At 35.5% G+C, this 26,609-nt stretch overlaps 1 protein-coding gene across 4 annotated transcripts; it reads right to left on the minus strand.

Annotated features, from left to right (window-relative positions):
• On the minus strand, window positions 1–26,609 carry LOC124831221 (uncharacterized). 4 transcript variants are annotated; one of them, XM_088098438.1, is made up of 22 exons: window positions 26,404–26,609; window positions 25,780–25,925; window positions 25,522–25,568; window positions 24,200–24,256; window positions 20,871–20,898; window positions 20,660–20,782; window positions 13,781–13,892; window positions 13,470–13,507; window positions 13,275–13,328; window positions 13,130–13,198; window positions 12,879–12,995; window positions 12,682–12,750; window positions 5,718–5,797; window positions 5,317–5,445; window positions 4,751–5,018; window positions 4,307–4,399; window positions 4,055–4,222; window positions 3,693–3,820; window positions 3,494–3,626; window positions 2,915–3,039; window positions 2,642–2,812; window positions 1–287 (listed from the first exon to the last, which is right to left on the minus strand). In XM_088098438.1, the coding sequence occupies exons 4-22, from the start codon at window positions 24,217–24,219 to the stop codon at window positions 248–250; spliced, it is 1,965 nt and encodes a 654-aa protein (XP_087954564.1). In that variant the 5' UTR covers window positions 24,220–24,256; window positions 25,522–25,568; window positions 25,780–25,925; window positions 26,404–26,609; the 3' UTR covers window positions 1–247. The 4 variants fall into 4 exon arrangements, 3 of the variants coding, with proteins under 3 accessions (XP_087954564.1, XP_047161096.1, XP_047161094.1); XM_047305140.2 differs by lacking the exon at window positions 25,522–25,568 and having other exon boundaries at window positions 4,307–4,396; window positions 26,453–26,609; XM_047305138.2 differs by lacking the exon at window positions 25,522–25,568 and having other exon boundaries at window positions 26,453–26,609.

The following is a 26,609-nucleotide window of genomic DNA, read 5'->3' on the forward strand; positions in this document are numbered from 1 at the left end:
TAAATTCAGAAGTAGATGGTCATATGTTGGATCAGCCTCTCAAAATGCAAGGATACAACAGTTAGTAAATCGAAACATTGTATGATGGTACAATTTTGTCGTAAGTAGGAACACACCCTTAGTTATACAACGTGTCACTATTACTATGAGAAAAACTATGAAGTAAACAAGAAAAAAAATATATGTACATTTAATTAGAATAACGTAGAAAGAAAAGCTTCACACAAAAATTAACTTATAACTCCGTTCAAGATGCATTTAGATCCCGTGAGGCTTGGCCTTGCCATCTGTAAAACAAAAACCATATTATTCACAAGCACATTTCATGTCATAGAAGATGTCCAAGTCTTTAATTTGCATGACAAAAATATTCATATCCACATATATTTTGATGATAAAAGTTGCAGTAAATATTTAACAAATTTCCTAAACAGACATCCATTACCCACATACATAGATGTATCTTTACCATGGTATCCACACCCAGAAGTATTTAGTACCCATAAAATTAGATAAACGTTAGTATATTCAAATAATTAAATTAATATTTTAATTAAAAGTTTATATTAGGTGGTCAATGTGAAATTGTAAAAGAGAAAAATATAAACTAAAATTTGGAAATTTGTTTTACTTCTTGTACTTGTTTTCTTGTGTTTTAACAAATTTTATTTAAATTTGTTATTGAAATCAAATAAACTAATTTGTATTTAAATATATGTTTTGAACTTTTATTTTGATGATTAAAATGTTCAACAAATGCCTTTGGATATTTGTGGATATCTATGGTTTTGTGTAACACCATCGATAGTTGTCATAGCAGAAACATGATGGTTCTTAACATACAAGACAGGTAGCTAATACCCACTTCCAACAACACTCATTCATTGCCATCCTTAGTCCTAGTGAGGAGGTCTAGTGTGATTGGTTTAACATGATTCATTAGTTATCATAAACTCCTTAAGCTAGATAAAAGCAAAAACTATAAGGGCTTTTTTCTCCAGGACCCTTGCACCAATACTAACATCAAAAAGATTAAAAAATCGTATTTGCTGCACCACTGATAGGATATAAGGTGTATAATAGGATGAAACAAATTAAAAAATTAGTTGTTAGTTGGGTTGTTAGGTTGAATGAGACTTTCTTTATATAGTGGGGGGTCTTTGTAGGCAGGGGGAGGTTTTTTGGTTGTTTAGAGAATTGTTGACAGGATCATTACCATCCTGTGTGAAGGGAACTTTGTGCCCTTGGAGGCATTCTGGCTATTCTAGGTGCCTAGAATCAATAACATCAGATCTTCTCAGTGAGCTTTAGTGTTTTACAGTAGTTTTCTTGGGTTCCTCTACCTAGGAACCTAACAACCACACTGCCTTTTTCACCACTGCGACCAATTACACCTTCCTTCTGCATCGCCATTCAACTTTTTAGAGTAGGAAGAAGAGAAATTTGGTCTAGAGAGCTCATTTGGTAATGCATTTTATACATTTTGAAAAGCTTGTTTTGAAAATCTTGTACAGATCTAATGTTCTAGAAAGTTTATCCCAAAAACTTGTTCTAGAAAACTTGTTGCAGAAGGAAGGTATCATAAACATTCTGAAAAGCCTTTTCCAAAAATTTGGATTAGATATGTTTTTAGTTCCCAAACCTAGACACGAAATTGGAATTTGTTCGTTCTCATCCCAAACTTTAATACATTTTGGTCTCCAAACTTTAAAAATTAAAGGATATAGACTTTTTAACCTAACTATATTTTTTTGGGCTTGTTAAATAGTGTTTTAAGCTGAAAAACATGTCAAAACAGTGTAAACAACTTAAACACTATACTAAAATGTGTTTGGCATGTCAAAAAATTTAATGCAATTGATTGGTAGGACTATATTTATTCATTTTTAAAGTTTAGAGACCAAACCGTATCAAAGTTTGAGACATGGACAAATTCCAATTTTACTTAATGTTTAAAGACTACAAACATATTTAATCCAAAAAGTTTTGTTCTAGAAAGCTCCTTCTAGAATGTATTTCATGTGTTCCAAAGAGCATGTTCCAAAGGATTTTGAAAGTTCTGAAAGATTTCATAAATAGATAATTCGAAAGTGACCTTTAAGAAGGGTAAAATGGTCATTTTAAAAATTATGAGGGTGTATGAAGAATGCCAACTACTAGTCCCAAATGCAAGTAAAAGGGGTCCAACAAAAGAAATATGCCTTAAATACATTTAATCCCTAAAATATACATGCTGTTATAATAATATTTAATATTGAATTAGTCTCTTCGAAAATATTTGACACTAAAAGCAAATAATTTATATATTATAAGGATAACAAAATGAATACTTTAGAGGAGTCAAAATAAAATAACAAGGACCAAAACCAAATATGACCATATATCAAGAACTACAAACATATTTAGGCCAATAAATATTAATTAAACTGAGAGGAGTCTATTGTCACTCTCATGTATATCTATTGTTTCTTCTAATAAATAACTATTATATAAAATATCCTTTTTATTAATCAAGAATATAGATTCAAGAAAATATAGAGAAATTATGTAAATGGAGGTGACAATAGACACATGAAAGTTTCAACTCGAGAACTCCTTTCAAATATAAAATAAATCACTGTAAATGATAGCTTCCACAAACCTTGAGAGAAGAAATCTTGCGAGGGGACTTAAATTGCTATTTGAATGAATTTCCCTGTTTTGTTTCTTCTTGAGATCCGTCTCTGCATTTCGGGCTTCTTCAGCTGAGTTAGTCTTACTAAGTAATCGGCCAGCCAGTTCTTGCAGGTCCTTCAATGATAATTCCTTTGAACTGCACAAATTGTTTTCTAGAGGTTATGAATTATGATTGATAAGAAAGAGACATTTAATTTTCCTTTAGCATGCTGCAATGATGATGTAGTAGAATGCAAACCTTGCCAACCGCTGAAGCAAGTTTTTGACAAGAGCATCACAGGATTGGGGCTTTGTCCTCTCCATGTTTAAAAGAGCATTGATAACAATTTGTGCAATTGGCCCTTCTGGATCCTCAGCAATGGCCTACATGGAAACAAAAATGCTATAACAAAATTCATAATAACCAATCAAATCTATTCTAAGTATAATTAAGTTGTAAAGATAATTCATTATGGCCAAACCCAGAGATGTTGCTGGCTATTTCATTGCTTTTTCATTTTAATTTTCCTTCTCTTTTCAGAATGCACTACTGTCTATAAGAGTACAAAACTGTTAGTATAGTAATCATTACCATCTTTTTTCACAAAAAGTCAATGGCACATTATAAAATCTTGCTTCATTTCCATAGAAATTAGTGACTCAGTATTTCCAAGGTTTGCAACTAAAAATAAGAATATCAAATACAATTCTAATTGAGAAACCTTGTATCTTTTCCAATTTCAATCAGCATAGTGCAAGCAGGTTCATGTGGCATAAACTAAATTCAAACCGGAGAAAGTCATAATTCTGTTAGAATAAAATCCTTGCGTGCATTCACCTCTTTCAATGAAGGAATAAGCAAAACAGATAACGGCGTAGAGGATGAGATTATTTTCGCACTTTCTTCATCATCAATATCATACTGTGATCTTGAAATCCCCTTTTGTGCATCAATGTATTCACGAGATGGTCTGAAAAATTACTGATTTTATATAAGCAATGTTTACAAAACACCAGCAATATGGCAATGGAAGTACCTGGAAGAATCAGAGCTGGTTGACATTTGATCTCTCCTGCTTTCTTGTACATCATTGTTGAGTTTCCCCAGCGCAAATCTATCTCGGACATTCATTTTCTTCAATCCACCTTGGATAGCAGCCTTTGCCTAGAAAGAAAAATAGGCAAGAAAAACAACAAATAATTAAACAAAATTACTTTAAATGGGGTTTAAGAAACCAATAGACCGTAAATGTAAATGGGTAACGTATAAAATATGTAAACTAGTACTAAATATAATACAGTTTCCAGAAAGATACACTACATACAAAGGAAAAAAACAGATTATCTTGCCACAATTATCATTGAAGTGAAATTCAGAGCTTAGATAAAAAAATAGAACCTCAGCCAGATTTGTAGCACTATCTTCAAATGAGGCATTAGAATTTCTGTTATTAAGTCCCAATCGGGACCTTGGTGTCTGTGGAGAATCAGAATCATCGTGCTGATTACGCAAAACCACAGTTCCGCTAGTAGAAACGTCTTCAAAAGAAGCATAGCTGCTGCTAGACTGTGACAATAAAATTTTCAACAAGATTAAAGAGGAATAATAACTAGCCATTTGAAAAATAAAAAATATCAGTGAGAAACATACACGGGAATTTTGGTCACGAAACAGTGATGACTGTGGTGCTTTTGGAGACCGAACAACAACAGTTCCCAATCCATTCCCGAACAACTCATCCTGCTAAACGGCAAGTTCAATATATCAAAATATGTCCAGGTATAAAAGGAAGTTCAGTCAAGTTCATGGGATTTTGGCATACTTGATGATTGTTAACACTCTTTAAATCGTTACACTGCTCTAAACACTTTAATTTCTGTTTATATGTCTACTATAAGTGAAGGGAAATGGAGAAAGAATTTTTTATCAGCTTCAGCTCAAGATATCTAAAACTGCAGTGGTTACAACTCACAGCTAAGCATTTTTCATATTTTTAAAAGTTTTTGAAACAAATCAAACGATGCTCACATTCCGTGTGTGTAGATATATCATTTTATTTGAAAAGGGAAGACCAACATAGTGAGAGTCAATTACATCTTCAAGATGATTATCCAGATGTTCATCATGGTAGGGAATTCCTGAATCTTTTCCAAAAGAAGCCTCTAGCAACTCATTTTTATTGCCAGATCCCACCTGATTGCCACTCTCTGGACTTTTGTTTTGGGTAAGCTGATGATTTGAAACTTCAGTTTTCTTATCTCTAAATTGAGGTGGTCGGGACACACTACGAAAGGTTCCAGTACCCTGAGATCCACTAATGCTGAAGTCCCACCCAGAACTTTTCAGGGTTTTACCTTGGCCACTGCATAGTAGTCAAAGTTAGGAATCAAAAATTGAAAAGAGAAAAAGAAATATATTAAATAGTATGAAAGAACAGGAAATAGGAAAGAAATTTCTCCTCCAAGGGTTTCCCTTCATAAAGGATTTGTCCTTTCTGAAAGAGCCAATTCTCAATTTACAATAATACAAATCTGCATCTCTCCTATCACTCTCCCCCCATTTATATCTAACTAACCCCTTGAACCAACTAACTAATACAATGTCCATTAGAGAATTCACCGTGCAAAACAAAAAGCAGTAACTAAACAATTCTAACCTACCTAGGCTGATTAGTCTCATCACCCGTTAAATCTTTTGCAGCCTTAACAGTATCATATGCCTCCCCCATCCCCCTTGGGACATTTCTAGGTGGTGCCTCATCTTCCTTTATTTGGAACTTTGGACGCTCCCTGTCATGAAAACACAAAGTATCGTGACAATCATCAGCTGGGAAATAATTGGATTTTGCTTATTTTCTGGTCATGCAAAGTGTTCAAAGAGCATCAGAAAAAAGGGTTTCAATAGCCAGTTCAAACAGTTCATATTGTGAATTCAAATAAAACTTACTAATAATGACCAAATTAAAAGGAAAAAGAAGAGGAGAAAAACTACATAGACAAAAGGGAAAAACAGTAGAACAAAGAACACAAAATATACCAAGGTTGCAAGTAATAATTCATACCTTATTCTCTCCAATAGCTTAGGACTCTTCCTGGCATTCCGAATGAAACGATGTCTGAGAAGCTCTTTAGCACTAGGTCTCTGGAATTAAAGTCATTAAATGGGAGAAAAGTTAGGGAAGATACGGATAAATAGAACCAGAATTATCTATTCTGATATAGGTTCAGAGTACAAAGTGACCAACTATGGAAAAGTCCTATATATATTGAACCACGTTGAAGGAAATAACTTTGAATAGGACAAATCCAGACAAATAAATACAATTTCCAACCTGTTGTAAATAACATACTATCAAGATAAAAATATTCTCAAAACCACTATAGTAATTAGAAAAAAATATCTTCAAAATCTTCCTATTCATTTTAGCATAATTTATTTCTTTATTTTAAAAGATTTGATTATTATTACAAATAGAAATGAAGAGAGTTTAACTGGTGTGAATGTTATCATTAAAATAAATATTTATTTTCTAGCATAGTTCAAGTTTGGATCAGTGTTCTTGATCTTAGGAGCATAGTTTCCAATGCTTTGCTAATAGTTGTTGATGTCATTGTTAGCCATCATTGTTGAAGTTATAATGGCATACCCCCTAACCATGGCTAAACACATTCAAGAAGAGTTGAAGCCATATGTGGAATATGGGCCTAGGCTCTCTTTTGGGCCATCTCAAGCCATCACGAAGATTCTAGTAGAGTAAGAATAATTTTGGGCTTTGTATTGTGGGCCAAGTAGTCTAAGATTTATTTGAACTTTGTGTTACGGGCCTAGTAGTATAGGATTTTAATTTAGGCCTTGTATTTTGGGCCATGTAGAGTAGGGTTTTGACCAACTAAGTCAACAAAGGGCCAAAAGCCCAATATTGACCAAGGTGGGTGTCCAAAGCTAGAGTTGACCAAGGGGTCAACATTTTTGGCCAAGCTTGGAGTACAAGGAGCTTATTTTCGTCCTAGACATGTGTCTTCATCCTATTGGAGAGTTTTTCCACCTAGTTAGTGACCACATGTCATTCTAGGAATGGAGAGTTTCTCCATAGGTAGTGGCCACATGTCACCCTCTCATTTGAGAGGATTTTTGCCATTTGTCTCCACCCTTTTGGAGAGGATTTCTCCTTGCTCTCCAAGCCAACCAAGGTGACTCTTTTAAGTTAAAAGATTCTAGTAGAGTAAGAATAATTTTGGGCCTTGTATTGTGGGCCAAGTAGTCTAAGGTTTATTTGAACTTTGTGTTACGGGCCTAGTAGTGTAGGATTTTAATTTAGGCCTTGTATTTTGGGCCATGTAGAGTAGGGTTTTGACCAACTAAGTCAACAAAGGGCCAAAAGCCCAATATTGACCAAGGTGGGCGTCCAAAGCTAGAGTTGACCAAGGGGTCAACATTTTTGGCCAAGCTTGGAGTACACCGTCGCAGTGTGATTCCGACACTAGGACGACGACGCATGACAAACACGCACCCGAGACCAGCTGAAGAAAGGCGGTGCGTGGAGGCATGTTGAGAGGAGTCTGGTTCTGACTCCGGCGGGGTTGACTGTCGCTTGAGGAGACGATCCAGATCCGCTGGTCACCGATTGCAACTGTGACGGTGGCCAGCGGTAGACAGTAGCCGGCGGTGGACGGTGGCCGGAGACGGATGGAGGACGACAGTGGTGCACATCGTAATTATAAGTGAAGGCAATGGACTTCCATGTTCCCAGAAGAAGAGACTTTCGGTCTTTGATTGACAGCCAATGAGAATGCCAAAAAAGGATTGGGCATCACTTAAAATACCCATTCTGAGATAAATTCTGGAAGTATAGCATATGGCTAGGTCAGATTAAAATCTGGAAGTATAGCTTATAGCTAGGTCAGATTTTAACTGAAAGTATAGCTTATAGCTAGGCCAGATTATGGAAGCACATCACAACTTTGTGTAGCTGTTATCAGAAAAACAAATGTATTTGGTAATATTGGAGAAAGGCCAGAATTCTAAGGCAGAACTTGACTAGGGCAATTGAAGCCCATTAAAAACACATGTTAAAGAAGAGACTTTTAGGGGGCTGCCGGCGATAATGGCGGCCGGCCGTCGGCAGACAACAAAGACATCGGAAGCGGATCAGACAAGCTCTGATACCAAGTGGAAAATAAGACTGATTTATTATTCTCAATTATGAAAAATACATTCTGATACTCTTTATTTGTAATAATCTAATTCTTCTAAAAAGGGAAATAGGAAAACTAGGAAAGTAAAATAAAGGAAAATAGGGAAACTAGGAAAGTAAAATAAAATAAAATTATGTCTATTTCCTCTAATTAGGAAGATTCTAAAGATATTATCTCAAATTACAACAAAAACTAATATGAAGAGCATCCAGATTGTCACATATTAGTGTCTTTTTAGTGAGATCTCCAAATTATAACTCTCTAAGCAATTTCTTAAGCCAAACAAGTTCATAAGTGGCCGAGGCCATGGTTCTATATTTTGTTTCTACACTAGATCTTGTCACAACATTTTGGTTTTTGCTCTTCCAAGAAATCAAGTTACCATCAATGGAGACAAAATATTTGAAAGTAGATATTCTATCAGAAGGAGATCCTATCCAATCAACATTTGATTAACAAGGATCTCTTATATGGGTATTGGAACCATATAACAAACCTTTTTCAGTAGATCCTTTAATGTACTTTAATATACAAATGATTACATTCCAATGATCTTCACATGGGGAATTAAGAAATTAGCTCACCACATTGACTACAAATAAATGTCAACATGAGTAATTGTAAGATAATTCAATTTCCCAAATAATCTTCTGTACTACTCAGGATCTAAAATAGGCTTCCCCTGATTTGGCAGGAATTTGGTATTACGATCCATGGCTGGGCTTACCACAAAGAAATCTTGGAAACTTTGGGGAAAGATTGGCAAAGAGCGTGGTGGTCTAGTTAGATTGTGGAGCATCACACAATTTTATTTCCTAAGAGTTAATAATAAGATGTGGGTTTGGAATGGCTAGCCTTCCTTGGGGAAGTCAGGGCTAACTTTGAAAATCTAAGATTGGCTAAAGGGAAAGGGCAGGAGGAGCACGTATTAATGGGAGATCCTATATTATTCAAATTCGAATCCTCTTTGAAAACCTTGTGGCATGATTTCAAACAGGAACGATCGTGTTTCATTATTAAATGGGAGCAAATTGAGGAACCAGGGGATAGTCCTGTGCCAGGAGAAATTCTAGTAACCTTAAAAGAGAATGATGAGGTCTTTCATGATCCAGAGGGATTATCCCATAGTCGACACTATGATCACTCTATACACCTGCAAGAATGAGCTGCTATTCCTAATTTGAGGCCGTACAAGTACTCCCATAAAAAAAATGAGATTGAAAGGTTAATCCACGAGATGTTCCAAGCGAGAACTATTACGCCTAGCATCAGTCCCTATTCTAGCTCAATCATTTTAGGCAAGAAAGATGTTGGATAAAGGTTTTGTGTTGACTATATTGCTCTAAACAAGGTAACCATCCCAATAAATTCCTTATTCTGGTAATAGAGGAATTACTAGATGAGTTGGCTAGACTATCCATGTTTTCAAAATTGGATTTGAAATCTGGTTACCACCAAATTTTGATTCGGAAAGAAGACATTGAGAAGACTTCCTTCCGCACCATTTTGAGTTTTTAGTCATGCCCTTTGGGTTGACCAATGCTCCAACTACCTTTCAGGCTTTAATGAACCACATACTTCAGCCATTTCTAAGGAAGTTTGTCCTAGTTTTCTTTGATGATATATTGATCTACAGTCCCACCTTAGAAACTCATGTCACATACCTAACACAAGTTTCCAAGGTGATGCACCAACACCAATTAAAACTCAACAAGAAGTGTGATTTTGGGCAATTAAAGCTGGAATATCTTGGTCATATCATTTCCCAAGAAGGGGTGGCAGCAGACCCAAAGAAGGTAGAGGCAATGGAGAAGTGGCCAATTTCGAAAAATGTTAAGGCTTTGAGAGGATTTCTGGGCCTCATTAGCTATTACAGACGTTTTATGCAGGGGTATGCAGATACACAACATGCTTTTGAGACACAACATGCTTTTGAGACCTTGAAGAATGTTGTTTCTCAACTACTAGTATTGGCAGTCCCATACTTCTCTAAATCTTTCACCCTAGAAACGGATGCTTCTAGCAAAGGTTTGGGGGCTATTTTATTACAGGAGGGCACACCTCTAGCCTTTCGGAGTCAAGCTCTATTAGAGAGAGTACAACCAAAGTTTGTCTATGAGCAGGAGCTCATGGCCATAGTCCAGGTAGTTCGGAAATGGAAACACTACCTAATGGACAGCCATTTCACTATACTGACAGACCAAAAAAGTCTGAGGTTTGTCACGGACCAGCGATTGCTGACAGAGGAACAATTCAAATGGGCCTGCAAGCTCATTGGTTTTGACTTTGATATTCAGTTCAGGGTTGGCAAGGAAAACCAGGTGGGTGATGCTTTATCCTGCAGATACTGTTTTATGCTGTCTCAAGGTTTCAGCCAGAGGAATGGGGATCTTGGGAGGAAGAAAGACAGCAGGATGCAAAACTAGTTTCCCTAATACAAGAGTTACTGCTGAACCTAAAGCTCATGAGGGTTATGAACTAAGGAAAGGCAGATTGTTCTACCAGGGCAAATTAGTGCTACCCAAAGCTTCTTGCAGCATTCCTGGCATAATTAAGGAGATGCATGAGTCTCCTTCAGGAGGACATAGTGGATATTTTCAAACTTATAAGAGGATAGTCGGGGTCCTCTAATCGGAAGGCATGAAAAGGGATATTAAAGAGGTGGTCCTACAATGTGAGGTACATCAAAGGAATAAGGCTGAAACTCTAGCTCCTGCAGGCCTATTACAGCCATTGCCTATTCCTAGTCAAGTCTGGTCCAACATTTCTATGGATTTTAGTGGTGGACTGTCTAAGGTACAAGGCAAAAACACAATCCTTGTGATGGTGGATAGGCTCACTAAATATGTCCATTTCTTGGCCCTGACTTACCCTTTCACAACAACGAAAGTAGCTCACTTATTCATTAAAGAAATAGTGAAACTCCATGGATTTCCCTATAGTCTCCCTGTTACGATCTAAGGTAGGGGTAATAATAAGGTTTGGAAAGTATATGAGCAGAGAGAATATTTAGTATAAGTTAATTAGAGTAAATAAATATAGTATAAGTTAATTAGAGTAAATAAATATATATTTAGGAAAATATTCAATATAAGATATTTATAATTAAGGATATATACTAGGATAATATACGAAGAGATATTTATATTAAATATAGGGATATTTATATTAAATATTAAATATAGGGATATTTATATTAAATATTAAATATAGGAATATTTATATTAAATATTAAATATAGGGATATTTATATTAAATATATTCTAGAGAAATATTTAATAAGAGATGGGCGGGAAATAATTAGTATAAATAAAGTTAGAGTCTAGGGTTAAAGACAGGCTTTTGATTATTGAGTTTTGTGACAGACATTATTGTCTTGTGAGGGAGGTTATGCTCTCAAAGTAATTGAAGGAGGTTATACTCCCAATTATTGTTTATCCTTGTTTATTCAGATATTACCATCAATAAAAGAGATTCATTCATCCAATATCATTCGTTTATTGTTCTGTTACGTGTGAGAGAGTGTGAAAGGTTGTATTTGGCTAGTTTACGTACTCAGGTACGTAACACTCCCATAGAGACCATATCTTCTTAAGTAATTTCTGGCGGGAGTTGTTTAAATAGGCTAGAACAAAGCTTAAGTTTAGCACAGCCTACCACTTCCAATTGGATGGCCAAACAAAGGTGGTAAATCGGTGTTTAGAGACCTATCCACGCTGCATGGTAGGAATGCAATCCAGGAAATGGCTGCAGTTGTTACCCTGGGCTGAATTTTGGTTTAATACCAACTATAGGGCCTCTGCATAGATGTCCCCTTTCAAGGCCTTCTATGGCCGTGACCCTCCTTTGCTATTAAAGGGCACAACTATTCCATCTAAGGTGCAAAGTGTGAATCAGCTACAATAAAAACAGGATGACTTGTTGAGGGAATTAAAAGGAAACATATGCAAAGCCCAAGAACAAAATCGGGTACAGACAAATAAGCATAGTAGAGAGTGGAGTTTCAAATAGGTGACTTGGTATATCTTAAATTGCAACCTTATCACTTGACGGCGACTGTTGTAGTGGCAGGGGTGACAAAAAAATTTGCCAAAAGAACCTTAGACTTTAGATACCATATTGAATTTAGTGAAAAACTAGGTATAAGATTAATTTTCTTATGTAGAAAATACACATATTGTATTGTGTTTATAAAAAAGAAAATATGTACTATGCTCAAAATACAAATAATGATAGGTAAGAAATAATAACAGAAAAGATAAAAGATAAGATATCTAACACAAACTAAAGCCTATAACAAAACCAAATCATTAACAATATAAAAAAAATGAAACATGTTGAATATAGTAAAACTAGGTATAAAATTAATCTTCCTCATGTAGAAAATGTACATAGGGTAATATAATTATAATAATGAGAATGTGGGCTAAGCCCAAACACAAATGAATATATAAAAATAACATAATTAACATAGGAACTACGTTTCCCTAATTAACAATATATCTAACAAAACAATGTGGTTAAGCATATTGTTCTAATTAGAAGAAATATCTATAAAATCATCTTAATTAGAAAAAATATCTCCAGAATCTTCCTAATTAGAGAACATATTTGTAGGATTTTCTAGATTATTTTTCAGTATATTGTTTCCTTATTTCCCTTTTTCTTAGAAGATTAGATTGCCACAAATAGAGGCAAGGAGAATGTAATTGATATGAATGAAAATAATAAAGTCATTCTCTTTTTTAAGTCATACGTATATACTAGTCTAGCGTACAAGCAAAACAGGGAAAGATTGAAAATGAGAGCAAGTAAAACATAGACACTTGCCTCAGCAGGAACCTTTTTCAAGCACAATGACACAAATTCTTTCATATAGCGAGAAAAGTGTTCATCTAGCTGCACAAAAATATCATTAAATGTTAACTCTAAATCGGAGAAAATCATCTCCATTAGGAAAACATTGTGAACTAAAAATACTTAGCAACTTGAAAGACCAATTAATTTGATATAACAAAGCACAGAACTTGTGGTGGATTCTCTCGCGGTATGATGAAAAGCACTCTCATTGGATGAAGATCTGCAAGTGGAGGCTCCCCTTTTGCCATCTCTATTGCAGTAATCCCCAAAGACCAGATATCTGCCTGTATAAACAAGATACAGAGTGATGTTTCTTCTGGGATAAAGACAAAAACGGAACAGAAAAGAGAATAAAAAGAACTATGATAGGATGGACTCCAAAAATACATTAAATTATTTTTGTAGTAACTGAGGTAACCTTTTCATTATATCCTTCTGAATTTTGAATAACCTCGGGTGCCATCCAAAATGGTGTTCCTACAAAAGTCTGCAGTTATCAAACAATTAGCATATCCAATCAAAAAAATTTCACTGAACAACATTAACATTAATTAAATGTTTACCTTTCTCCTTGATATGGTTCTTGTTAACTGTGCAGAAACACCAAAATCGGCAACCTGTAACAAAGCCACAAAAGCACATAGAAATTCATATTCAAATGCATGTTAGTCCACACCTCTAATTATTTTATCTTTCATTCATTAAGTAAGTCTGTCTTAAAAGAACTTGTAAATTATAGCCTCCAGAATAAGACATACCTTTACATCACCATTCTCAGTTAATAAAATGTTTGCAGCTGCAAAATTGACATCAAATTCTTCGAATTATAGGGCTAATAAAAAAAAGTGAAGTTCAAAACTATAAAATTTTCAAATATGGAAGAGGGAAAGTAGCTTCAAAGTACAGCATAAACAAGGGAAAGATTCACTCTTGATATTGACATCAAATTCTTTGAATTATAGGGCTAATAAAACACAGTGAAGTCCAAGATTATAAAATTTTCAAATATGGAAGAGGGAAAGTAGCTTCAAAGTACAGTATAAACAAGGGAAAGAGTCAGTGTTGATACCTTTAATGTCTCTATGAATTTTTCCTTCAGTATGTAGGTAATCAATTGCATGAAGTAAATCACGTAGAATGCAAGCAATTGACATTTCATCAAGTGGGGGACCTGATTGCAGCTGCAAAAGAACCATATAGCAGTTTGGCAATTAGCATGAAAAATATACAAAGAATAAAATGAAAAAAACGTTGGGAGTAGAGAGTTTAAGAGAGGGAAAATCAAATAAATAAAAACTTTGAATAATATTCTGAGATTGATGTGGAATGTATCAATGCAATCCCAAATACCTAACGGTCCTCTTATAGTAATGATTAAATCCAGTACTATTAGAGATATACAGGATGGTAATGATCCTGTTAACAATTCTCTAAACATCCAAAAACATCCCTCTGCCTACAAAACCCCCCCACTATATAAAGATAGTCTCACTCAACCTAACAACCCAACTAACAACTAAATTTTTAATATGTTTCCTTCTATCATACACATTATATCCTATCAGTATTTAATTGTAATGGTTATTAAGATAATAAATTAGACGCTTAGTCATTTTTATTATGCTTTTGTGCATTCTTTGTTCTAGATCTCAAGTTGGCATGATTAGCAATCAATAAAACATTATTTCTTTGGCTATTCTTTGAGCTCCTTTCATCTCTAGGCACACAACAAAGTAGTATTAGAGCAAGTTTTCAGTCAGTCATTCCACATTAGTGATAAGGTCTTGCAAGAAGATGTATGACATCCAAGATCAAGAAGTTCAATGGGAAGAACAGTTTCAACCTTTGGAGAATTAAGATAAGAGCCTTGTTCAAGGAGCAAGCCGTGTGGGCATTGCTTTCTAGAAGCATATCACAGATGAATATATAGGTTCCAGAGCGGATGGAGGAAAAGGCTTATTCAATGATGTTTATCGGAGGATACTTATGAGGTTGCAAAGGAGAAGATCTCATAATCATTGTGACTACGTTAGAAAAGGTCTTCATGCTAAAGTCCATTTGCAAAAGGCTTCAGTCAAAAGACTTGAAAGTTGATCCAAAAGATGTATGTGGACATTGCAAGTAGCCAAGGCATTACAGGGATTGTTCAACATTGGAGAATAGGATCAGGTGACAACTATGGTACAGGAGGTGGAGTCACGTAAAGTTGAAAATAGGATTGATTTTATTATTCAATCATAAAACATACATTCTCATATACTCTATTTGTAATAATCTAATTCTCCTAAAAAGGGAAATAGGGAACCTAGGAAAACAAAATAAAATAGAAAATTATATATCTATTTTCTCTAATTAGGAAGATTCTAAAGATATCTTCTCTAATTACAACACTCCCCCTGAAGTTGGTAAATGAATATCAATCATTCCCAACTTGCCTACAAGATCTTGAAATCTACCCGGAGGAAGACCTTTTGTAAAAATATTTGGAATTTCAAGTTTTGTAGGAACAAGAGTTGTAATCACAAAGCCTCTGTCAAGATTATCTTTGATGAAATGTCTATCAATCTCAATGTGTTTGGTTTTGTCATGTTGTACTGGATTATGGGCTATGCTCATGGAAGACTTATTGTCACAGTGTAGTTGCACCGAGTTCTCCACTTTGACTTTAAGATCATCCAAAATGATTTTCATCCACAATCCTTCGTACATTCCTTGAGCAAGAGCTCGAAATTCAGCTTCTGCACTAGAACAGGATACTCTATCTTGCCTTTTGCTTCTCCATGTTACCAGACTATCTCCAACAAATACACAATACCCAAAAGTAGATTTTCTGTCAGTAATAGAACATGCATAGTCAGCATTAGTATATATCTTCATAGTCAATGTGTCTTCCTTTTTGAATAATAGCCCCTTTCTTGGACTTGACTTCAAGTATTGGAGAATTTTGTCAACTGCTTGCATGTGTCTTTCTCTTGGATCATGCATAAATTGGCTCACTATACTAACTGCATAAGCAATGTATGCTCTTGTGTGGGATAGATAAATCAATTTTCCTACCAATCTCTGATATTTGGCTTTCTCTAAAGGAGCACTTTCTTCACTTCCAATTCTGTGATTCTGTTCTATAGTAACTGTTGAGGTTCTACATCCCAACTTTCCTGTTTCTTTGAGGAGATCAAGTACATATTTCCTTTGGGAGATGAAAATTTTGTTCTTAGAGTAGGCAACCTCTATTCCAAGAAAATATTTGAGTTTTCCTAGGTCTTTCATTTCAAATTGAGCTGCCAATTTATCTTTTAATGCCAACTTTTTTGTTTCATCATCTCCTGCAATAATCATATCATCCACATAGACAAGCAATAGAGTGAGTTTACCTATAGAAGAGTGTTTTATGAATAGAGTATAATCTCCTTGGCTTTGTCTATATCCCAAGGAAACCATTGCTTTTGTAAATCTTCCAAACCATGCTCTAGGGGATTGCTTAAGACCATACAATGCTTTCTTCACGAGGCATACCTTGTTTCTTTCATTTTTCACTTCAAAACCTGGGAGAATCTCCATGTACACTTCCTCATCTAGATTTCCATGAAGAAAGGCATTTTTCACATCCAGCTGGTGTAAGTGTCATCCAAAATGGGCAGCCAAAGCGAGAATAACTCGAACTGTATTCATCTTTGCCACTGGGGCCAATGTCTCCTCATAGTCAATCCCATATGTTTGGGTATATCCTTTTGTCACCAATCTAGCTTTATATCTTTCTATTGTCCCATCTGCCTTATGTTTCACTGTGAATATCCATCTACACCCTACTGCCTTCTTGTCTCTTGGTTTATCAACAATCTCCCAAGTTGAATTTCTTTCTAATGCATTCATCTTTTCTTTCATGGCTTGATTCCAATTTCAAGTTTCATGACCTCCTGGATTGAAGTAGGAATTTTTGTGGCATCAATGGCAGCAATAAAACTTTTGTGCTTATCAGAGAGATTGTTAGTGCAAACATACTGAGAAATAGGATATTTAGCACATGATTTTCTTTCCTTTCTCAATGCAATGGGTAAATCCTCAGTAATACTTACCTCCTCCTCATTGATATCTTCAGGGATCCTCACCTCCGGATTAGACAATTTTTCTTGCTTGAGAGTTGAATTGGGTTGTTCTCTTCTTTCATATTTTTTGCCAAAAAATTTGTCTTCTTCCTCATTGCGGACTATGGTAGCTTCATTGCTCAAGTCTTGGCATCCGGCAAAGACAAACATGGTAATGACAAGAAGGAGAGTTCATCCACTTCAAGTGCTTTCTCCCCTAAAGTGGTAGACTGACATAAAAGGATTGTGTTTCATGAAAGGTGACATCCATGGTGATAAATACGCGACGACTCTGAGGATGATAACATTTGTACCCTTTTTTATTAGAAGGATACCCAATAAAGACACATTTAAGAGCTCTGGAATCTAATTTACCGCAGTTAGGATGATGAGAGTGAACAAAAACAACACATCCAAAGACTCGACGAGGTAGACTCGTTATTAGGGAAGAAGAAACAAAAGACAATAGAGACTCTATAGGACTAATGCCATTTAAGATACGAGTGGGTAACCTGTTGACGAGATATGTCAGGACTCCAAACATCAGAGTGAACTAAATCAAATGGAGAAATACTATTTTTATTACTAATAGGATAAGATGCAAGATGGTGTTTTGACAATTGACAAATATCACAATTAAAAGACTCAACAGACTCCTTGGTACACAAATGGGGAAACAAGGACTTGATAAGACTAAATGAAGGATGCCCAATCCTTTGATGATGTAGCCATATTTGGAAATTTACCCACGTCTCAGATGTAGCTTGTTAACTCATGATTTTTGTGTCGCTTTGGTCATCAAACTCTAAAAAATACAACCCACTCTGCTCCTTAGCAGTTAAAATCATCTTCCCCGTGGCAAGGTCCTCAAAAACACAATAAGTTGGAAAAAATGTTACAGAACAATTTAAATCCTTTGTGAGTTTTTGCACAGAGATAAGACTATTAGCTAATTGAGGGACACGTAAAACATCCTTCAACACAATAGAGGAGTCCAAAATTATATTCCCAGAGCCACATATAGGTATACTGATAGGAAGTTGAGAGTGTATGTAAGGAGGAAGAGAGGTTAGTCAACTGTTAGTTAACAGTTAGAGGGAGTTAGTTGCCTAACTGTGTTAACAGTTAGGAAGAGCGGGAATATACCTTTTATAAATTGTTGAGATGGGGAGAGGAGAGGGACTTTTGGCGATTGAAGTGTATGAACAGACTGTTTAGTCGTGTTGGGGGAGATTAGGCTCCCTTATTGCTTCATTCTTGTATTCTTTCTTGGAGATCAATAAAATCAGAGGTTATGCAGAACTTTTGCTCTATTTGCGTGTGTTAGTTGGGTGAGAGATAAGGTTTCTTTATCAGAAACCTATCATATACCTTGACCATTCACAACTGTAATAAGTTGTTCTTTATTGCTTTTACCATATGAGTCGAAAGACCCACTAAAAGGTGTCATATGATCAGTTGCACCCGAATCAAGGATCCAAATACCTTGAGACACATGACCAACAATATTGAGACAAATCTTACCTTTTATGGACAGAGTACATGATTCAGAGGGCTTACTCATTGATTAAACCATTGCTTCCAAGCGCTCGAGTTTCTCCTTATAAGCTTTCATATCAAGATCTGCTGGTGGTGGAGGATTAGACTGTGAAGGCCTAGATTGATTGGTGGCTTCCAGTTCTGAGGTAGTATGATTTACCCATCTTTGAGTAGACCCTTTGTTGTTTCCCATGCGCTCGAGAACATTCTTTCTTCCATGGAGTTTGAAGCATGTTTCCTTGGTATGTCCATATCTTTTATAGTATGAACAATAGTCTCCCCATGAGTACCTTTTTCAAACGACTTTCCCCCAGCATTTGCTCCCTTATGGACTCCCTTTCCAGTTGTCATGGCAGAGCTTGTGTTAGAGATCCCCCCATTGAGCATGACAATTCTCCGAGTTTCTTCTCCTCTTGCTATAAAAAAAACTTCTGAAAGAGATGGTACTTTTTCTCTTCCAAAAATCTGTACCCGGATTGGGTCATATTCCTGATTAAGGCCTTGAAGAAATTTAAAAATTCTTCCCTTTTCAATGAATTCAGCAAGTGCGGCTGCATCTGTTTTACACATCTTTATCGTATGGTTCTGATCAAATTCCATCCAAAGACCATTCAGGATTTCGTGATATTCTGATACAGAAAGAGAGCCCTGTTTTGTATTAAATATCCTGTTTTCAATGTCATAGTAAGCAGCAAGATCCTTTTTTAATGAAAAAGTCTTCCATAAATCATCCCATATTTCCTTTGCAGAAGAATGAAACATATAATTTCTACTTATCTCAGGAGTCATGGATTGCCACATTCAAGTCATGATTAATGAATCTTCATTGTCCCAAATTGAAAAATGAGTGTCGTCTGGTCCTGGTCCTCCTCCATCTATGTGATCAAGTTTGAACGACTCTTGAGAACCCTTCGAATAAATTGGCTCCATTATAAGAAATTTTGACTATCCAACCAACAGGTACTTCCTATATTTGGTAGGTCATTAGGTACCCCCAAAGGAATAAATTTTACTTCAGACATCCCGTAGAACTCAATCAGGAGAATCCGGTGACCTTATCCGAGACGACGATGGGGTGTGCGTCACACCGAGAAAAGGAGCAAAACTTCAAACTCAAATCTACTCAAATTTGGCCAAACGGGTTGTCACCAACCCCAGGAACAGACTCAGGAGGCTCCGGCGCGTGACGGCTCCTCTCACGGAGCGACTCCCAGCGTTGTGCCCTATCAACGACCCCAACCGGCAACGACGACAGCGGCGGTGGTCGGACAGTGACGGCGGCGCGACGGTGCAGCGGAACGGAGCCCCAAGAACGGGAGCTCTAACACCAAGTTGAAAATAGGACTGATTTTATTATTCAATCATAAAAAATACATTCTCATATCCTCTATTTGTAATAATCTAATTCTCCTAAAAAGGGAAATAGGGAAACTGGGAAAACAAAATAAAATAGAAAATTATATATCTATTTTCTCTAATTAGGAAGATTCTAAAGATATCAACAAGTATTGATCATTGCCTCAAGACAACAATTGTCTAAAAGGTGGGTCCTGGTCCTGGATTTTGGGTGCTGCTTTCACAAAGCCCTTAAGAAACTAGTTTACCAGTTTGAAAAGTTGGAAGGTGGTAACACTTTGATCGACATTTATGCTTCATAAGGCATTTGTTTGTTCTTAGGGCAACAATTAGATTTTGATCATACATGACGAGATGGAATCATTGCGGAAGAAGAGGAAGGTGGTCAAGGCATGAGCATTACTGTGTTTACATGTTTCAACCTCCGAAAATCAAAGCCAAAGATGGTTCCTTGGTTTGCAAGCTTCACAAAGCCATTTACAATCTCAAACAAGCTCCTTAGCCATAGTTAGAGAGACTGAAGACCACCTTACTTTAGTATCAATCTATTGTCATCAAAATTGAATAGTTTATCTACCAATTTATGTGGATGAATGACATTATAATATCTAGAAGCTACACACAAAGAGTGGGAAGGTACAGTGTCGCTTCACACATATATGGAACATATGGAAAGGAGAGAACCGTGAAATTAACCCGAAACGAAGACCTAATTTTACACAAGTTTGAACTTACTCCAAAACACTAGCCCATTTGTCGGTTGTAGGAACGTACACTAGTGAAAATTAGGAGTTGACTCACAATAACCATGTTAATATGTAAATATGAATATATGCAACCACATTTTACACTGAGCAATAGTGCTTTGGGAATGCAACACATGAAAATATTCAAAAATAAGCAAAAACATGCAGAGGATGTTCAATTAGAAGCATGTTACTAGAAGCACGTTACTAGAAGTAACCTACTAGATCAGCAACAGAGCCTCCAGCCATGTATTCCATTATTATCCAAAGTTTGGTTTGATTAAGAAAGGAACCATAATACTCAGTAATGTACGCAGATCGACATTGTGACAGAACAGAAATTTCCTGAAAAAAAAAATGGAAATTATTGAACAATATTTGGTAAGAGATGCATATTGTAAAGTAGTAGTAATATGTAAGACTCTACGAGTACCTTCTGAATGTCTTCTATTTCATCCTCTCTACACGGAGTGAAAAAGAAAACGAAAATGTTATAAAGTCACACTAGGCAATAATTGCATCAGAATTTTGAGATCAACAAGGAAATGCAATGTAGACAAGAATCATATTTTCAACTCAGAGACAAAATCTAAGTTTACATAACAAATATGACAAGTCAACTTGGTTCACTACCATGTGTTCTACTTCCCCACAAAATGTAAGCAATTTTTCTTCAATTGTCATAGGTGTGTTTGTATCCCATAGGATGATTTGATCAAGATAACGAAGTCTTCAACTAAAGAAAAAAAGAATTCTCAAAAAGATAGGTTAAAAGGTATAGATGAGAAAACAATAGAGAAGAAAATCTACCTAGTAACTAAAATAGTTTGAAAAGAAACAAAGGTAGTAATACCTAGCATAACTTATACTGGGTTAGAATGGGAATAAGGTGAGCTAACACCTTAGGCAAGAATTCAAGTCCCACATCTATAAATAGGGTTTGATGCTAATAACCAAGACCTTACAAAACGAAACCCATATGAGCATGTAAAAAAACACCTTTGAGTGGAATATACAACATTAGAGTATTTTCTTAGCCTACCTTGTAACAAAAATAGTTTGAAAAGAGACAAAGGTTACTAATAACAAGAATAATTTACACTGGGTTAGAATAGGAATAAGGTGAGCTAACACCTTAGGTAGGAATTCAAGTCCCACATCTATAAATAGGGTTCAATGCTAATAGCCAAGACCTTATAAAAAAGAAACTCATGAGCATGTAAAGAAACACCGTTGAATGGAATATACACTAGAAAGTTTTATTAGCCTTTTGTGTGTTCTTGTGTGAGTGAGTTATATTAGTGTTGTTTTCCTAAGTGATCTCTCATCCTCTTTGCCTTTCTTAGAGCATCCAAAAGAGTGTGCCAAGAGCTCAATCGTCTTTCCCCCTCTTCTTGGGTGGTGTACATGGTCAAAGGTAAGAGGTCAACTACGGGATATTGCACTTTCCTTAGAGGGAATCTTGTGACTTGGAGGAATAAAAAACAAAGTGTGGTAGCTAGATCCAGTGCTGAAGCAGAGTTTAGGGCAATGGTACAAGAGACATGTGAACTACTTTGGCTGAAGAACATCTTGGAAGACTTAGGAATAAAATTTAATGAAACAATGAGACTTTATTGTGATAACAAATCTTCTATTAGCAAAGCTCATAATCCAGTGCAGCATGATAGAACCAAACATATTGAGGTTGATAGACATTTTATCAAAGAAAAATTAGACAGTGGTCTGATCTGCACTCCATATGTCTCCTCATAAGACAACCTTACAGATATATTCTAGCGAAGGGGCTAAACACCAACAACTTTGAGAGTATTGTTTCCAAGCTAGGAATGAAAAATACTTATTCAACAGCTTGAGGGGGAGTGATAGAATCTGTTTTATTTCTATCAGAATCTTCGTTTTTATTAGTTATATGTTTTCCTTATTTAATAAATTATAATTATTGTGAATAATAGGGATATCCTTGAATCATAGGGATATGATTGTCTAGGAGCTATTATTAGCCTTGTATGTGTGGATTGTATTCTCAGCATAATAAAAATATAAGATTCTACCCTAGATTATGGAGAGTCAATTTAAGTTTCAAATTCATCCATGTTGTCTGGAGTCATGTCTAGTCCTTTTGATGTCTTTACTTCCCAGTTGAACTTTAAAAAATCACAAAAAAATAGTGTTTTTGAAACTGCATCATATATGTGCCTTTGAGTGCTTTTATTTTGTATATTTGAGTTCATACTTGTTGTTAGATCATCAACAAGTTCTTAGAGTTAGGTTTCTTTTATGTCATTTTTGAGTTTGATGTTCTATGTTGATTCTAGTAGGATTTTCTTCTATTTGGAGTATTGTGAACTTTTGAATTTCCAAGAGAGTTTTCAAATCTAATTTTGTGGTGTGTAGCAGTGTTTTCATGTGCTAAAAAAATCAAGACAAAAAAAGAGACAAAAGGTACAAAAGAAAAAGCAAACAAAAGTACAAAAAAGCAAAAAGTAAAAAAGTAAAAAAGTAAAAAGCAAAAGCATATGCACGTACTACTACTACCACTAACTTTTGATGTGCACTCTCATGTTGATATGCAGCTGTTTTCTACGTGTATGTGCAGCTTTCCAATAGCCTTGTCACCTTTCAAGCGATGCTAAGAGTGTGTCCATTGGGCACCACTTGCTCATAACTTGCTAAAGACAAGAAGCACCATTTTCTACTCTAGTAATTTTTTATTTTGTTCATCTATTCTAGTGCTTTTCTTTAGGTCTTTCTTTTGTTGTGCTAACTTTCCTTCATCATTTATTTTCTTGTTTGTCTCCTTGTTATTTTCGGTTTTGTCTTGTAAAGTCCCTTTTGAGATAGCCTTTGTTCATTTAGACCTTATATTGCTTTCTCCTTTGACTCCATTCGGCTTTGTGGTGTAATTTCTTTTTGTGTGGTGTAATTTCCAATTTCTGATTTCTGTTTCATGTTTCAATATCAGTTTCCAGTTTTTATTTTTGGGTTTTAGTTAGTCGTTTACCGTTAATTCAGTTTTTAGTTTCTGATTTCTAGTTTTTGCTTTAATGGTTCAATTCGTGATTGACTCTTGTTAGTTGTCTATTTAATTTCTATTTTTTAGGGTTTCATCCAAAGCTGTCAATCTTTGTTAATCCAGTTTTTGTTAAATTCTGCTATTCATTCTTTAAACAAAAAATTACTGTCTCACAATCTTAATTTGTTTAGAGAAGAAAATTATGCAATAGACATATCTTGAGAGTGTCTTTGGGGATTTGACCTAAGTTAATATCTATACTTCATTTTAGGGAGAACTTAGTTGTATTGAAAGATCATTGCAACATGAGCTCTGTCAATGGGCTGCCACAGAAAACTCACATTGCCATGTGGCGGCAAGGTATAACTTTGCCCTCGATTTCCACCATGACACCACCATAACTGAGTTTATATAACACTGAGGGAGACCAGATAAAGTATGTGAAAAGGGGCCATAGACAAAATTGAGTGAAATTAAATGAAGTAGATGTATATGGGTTCAGCTTTCAAGATTTCTTACTTCAATTACAAAGAATATGTTGAAACAAGGAAAAAGTATTATTTTTCCAGTCCCGTATTTGATTTTTATTTCATAATTCTAATAAGCGAACAATTTGAGATAATTTGCTGGAAGATGTTTTAAGGTAACTTTAGAGGCCTGTTGTTATTATCAGTTCAGGTTTCAAATAAATACAACCAGTCCCGCAGTTCTTTGAATTTGAACATTCTAGAAAATAATATACTTACGATTCTTCCAAATCAATCATTTTGATAGCAACTTCCTTGTTTAGCTCCTTGTCAAACCTAGGAAAAGAGAAAGACCAACAAAATGAGAAATGAACTCTTTATCCACACATTGGCTTTAGGTTTTGTTAATAAACGTTACTGGAGAGCACTAAGGCAGTAATAATTTACAGATAATAATTTGTATGTGTACTACTTTAGCTTTCCTATAGACATAACTTATCACTTCAACTTATACAAATATACCTTTTATTGCTACATCCTTCAAAATGACATTTATAATAATTTTCCAAATATACCTTCCAATTAGTCATACCCTGCTTTTAAGTAGAAAATGTTCGAATTAGACTCGTCCTTAGAAAAAAGTAAACCCAATTAATACTGCATGTAACACCCTACCTCAATTTTCTTTTCATAACATTCTATTTAAATAACTTACCAAAAAATAGAATATGGGCTTTGGTGACCAAATAGTGTTTGGTCACCTTATTTGCAATCAACCTAATCTAATATTGCCCTACACTGTTAAAACACGATTAAAAGATGCAAGGACAGGATGCTTTAATAGTTAGTATCAGTGCCTGATATGTAAAGTGCACAGTCTCTCTTAACTCTTTATTTCCTCTCTATATCCTCTCTGTTCTGTTATTCTTTTCTACCCCTTCTTTCTTTCTCTTTATTTTTCTGAATTTTTGTTTTTCTCTGAATCCCATCTAAATTGTATATCTGTACCACGAACATCCTTCCGTTACTTTTTTCCTTAAATATAGAATAGAACCCATTCAGCAATATTACACTCAATTTTAGTAGCAGCATCTGCAACTGAAAAAAAGAACCTTGGTTTAAGAAAAAAAACTATCTCTAAGTCAACATAGGAGAAAGATATGTTTCAATTTCCAAACTTTGAAATTGTTAAGATAGTGTTAGCTATAATATTATGTGTATTTGGGCTTAGCCCATATTGTTTTCATTTTTCTTCATTATAAATATATTACCCTATGTGTACTTTTTGCCCAAAGGAGAATTAACCTTATACTTAGTTTTCACTATTTTAACAGAAATAATAAGCCTGCACTGTCATATGAAGACGTGAAGACAACCTCTACTGAGCAATGATCAGATCATTAGAATTATCTAACAACCAAATATTTAGCAGTTGAAAGAGATCTTGGGTAGTTTATGCATCATGCATGTCTAAGTGTCAAGTCGTTCAATATTTATCCCTTGTTTTCCATTGTCTAAAGAATACAACTCAGAACAAGTAGGACATTCATAAAATTCAAATTTCAATGAGGAGTGATACAACAGTCATAGTAAGGTTTTACCTACTTAACTCTTTATCCACAATAAAGAGGGCCCTTTATCCATAACCCTAACATCAAATTACAGATGTCAACACAATACATTATGTTATCCTTCACTATCAAATGAGAAAGAAGTATAAAGCATAAGATTTGTATCAGCAGAAAAAATAAGCAGATAGCCTCACACTAATAAACGCTCCCTTGAGCTCAACATGAAAAGACAATTCAATTTCTAACGGCACATTACAATGAGCTCCAATATCAAAATCATACACCTACCCTTTATACACGTCGCCGAATGACCCTTGCCCAATAAGCTCCAATGAGCCAAATCTTGCCCCTGCAGCCTCAACCAGACCCGCTATGTCAGCCATTTTCGGGAGCAACCCTTCAGAACCCTGACACACTGTCCCCTACATAAACATCTGAAACACCAAGATCACACCTTAGACACAAACCACATTCCAATAAGTCATAACCCCACAATCCAAACCAAATCCAAACAAACACCCCAACTATTGACCCTCAAAACCAAGAGCAACAACAATTAATCAACAGCAACAAAAAGACCAACAACAGAAAATCGAAGCCAACCCCACCACCCCAAGTCAACCAAACTTCAAAGGGGAACCATAAAGCCCAAATTTGTAAACATTAAAAAGACAAAACCAGCAATAGCAATCTGAAAAGCAACTCAATGAAGCGAAGCATTGCACTTGAACTCAAAGCAAAGCAAAAGAGAAAGATAGAGTGTGCGTGTGTGAGTATGTGTGAGATAGAGATAAAAGTTGTTAGGTGGAAGTGAGATGGTAAAGTGACCACACAGCAGAATTGAATGCGCGAGGACACTGAGCGAAAACGAAAGGAAAGCGAAACAATAACAAAAAAAGTCACAGCATCAACCCTTTTGTGACAGTCCCACGAATCGTTGAGGGATTGGTACTCAACTCACCAAGAGCAAGAAGGTTAGGGGTTCAAGGAACACACAAAGAGATGAATCTTTTGGAGAATTTCGAGTTGGGGATTTGGGTTAACTCGGAGCTTGATTGCTTCGTTGTTGTTCAACACATGAATCGAAGGACAAGTATGTTGTCTCAGTGCTGGTCTGT

The sequence above is a fragment of the Vigna umbellata genome, chromosome 9, assembly GCF_029865625.1.
Source record: "Vigna umbellata cultivar VRB3 chromosome 9, Vumbellata_1.0, whole genome shotgun sequence".
NCBI lineage: Eukaryota > Viridiplantae > Streptophyta > Magnoliopsida > Fabales > Fabaceae > Vigna > Vigna umbellata.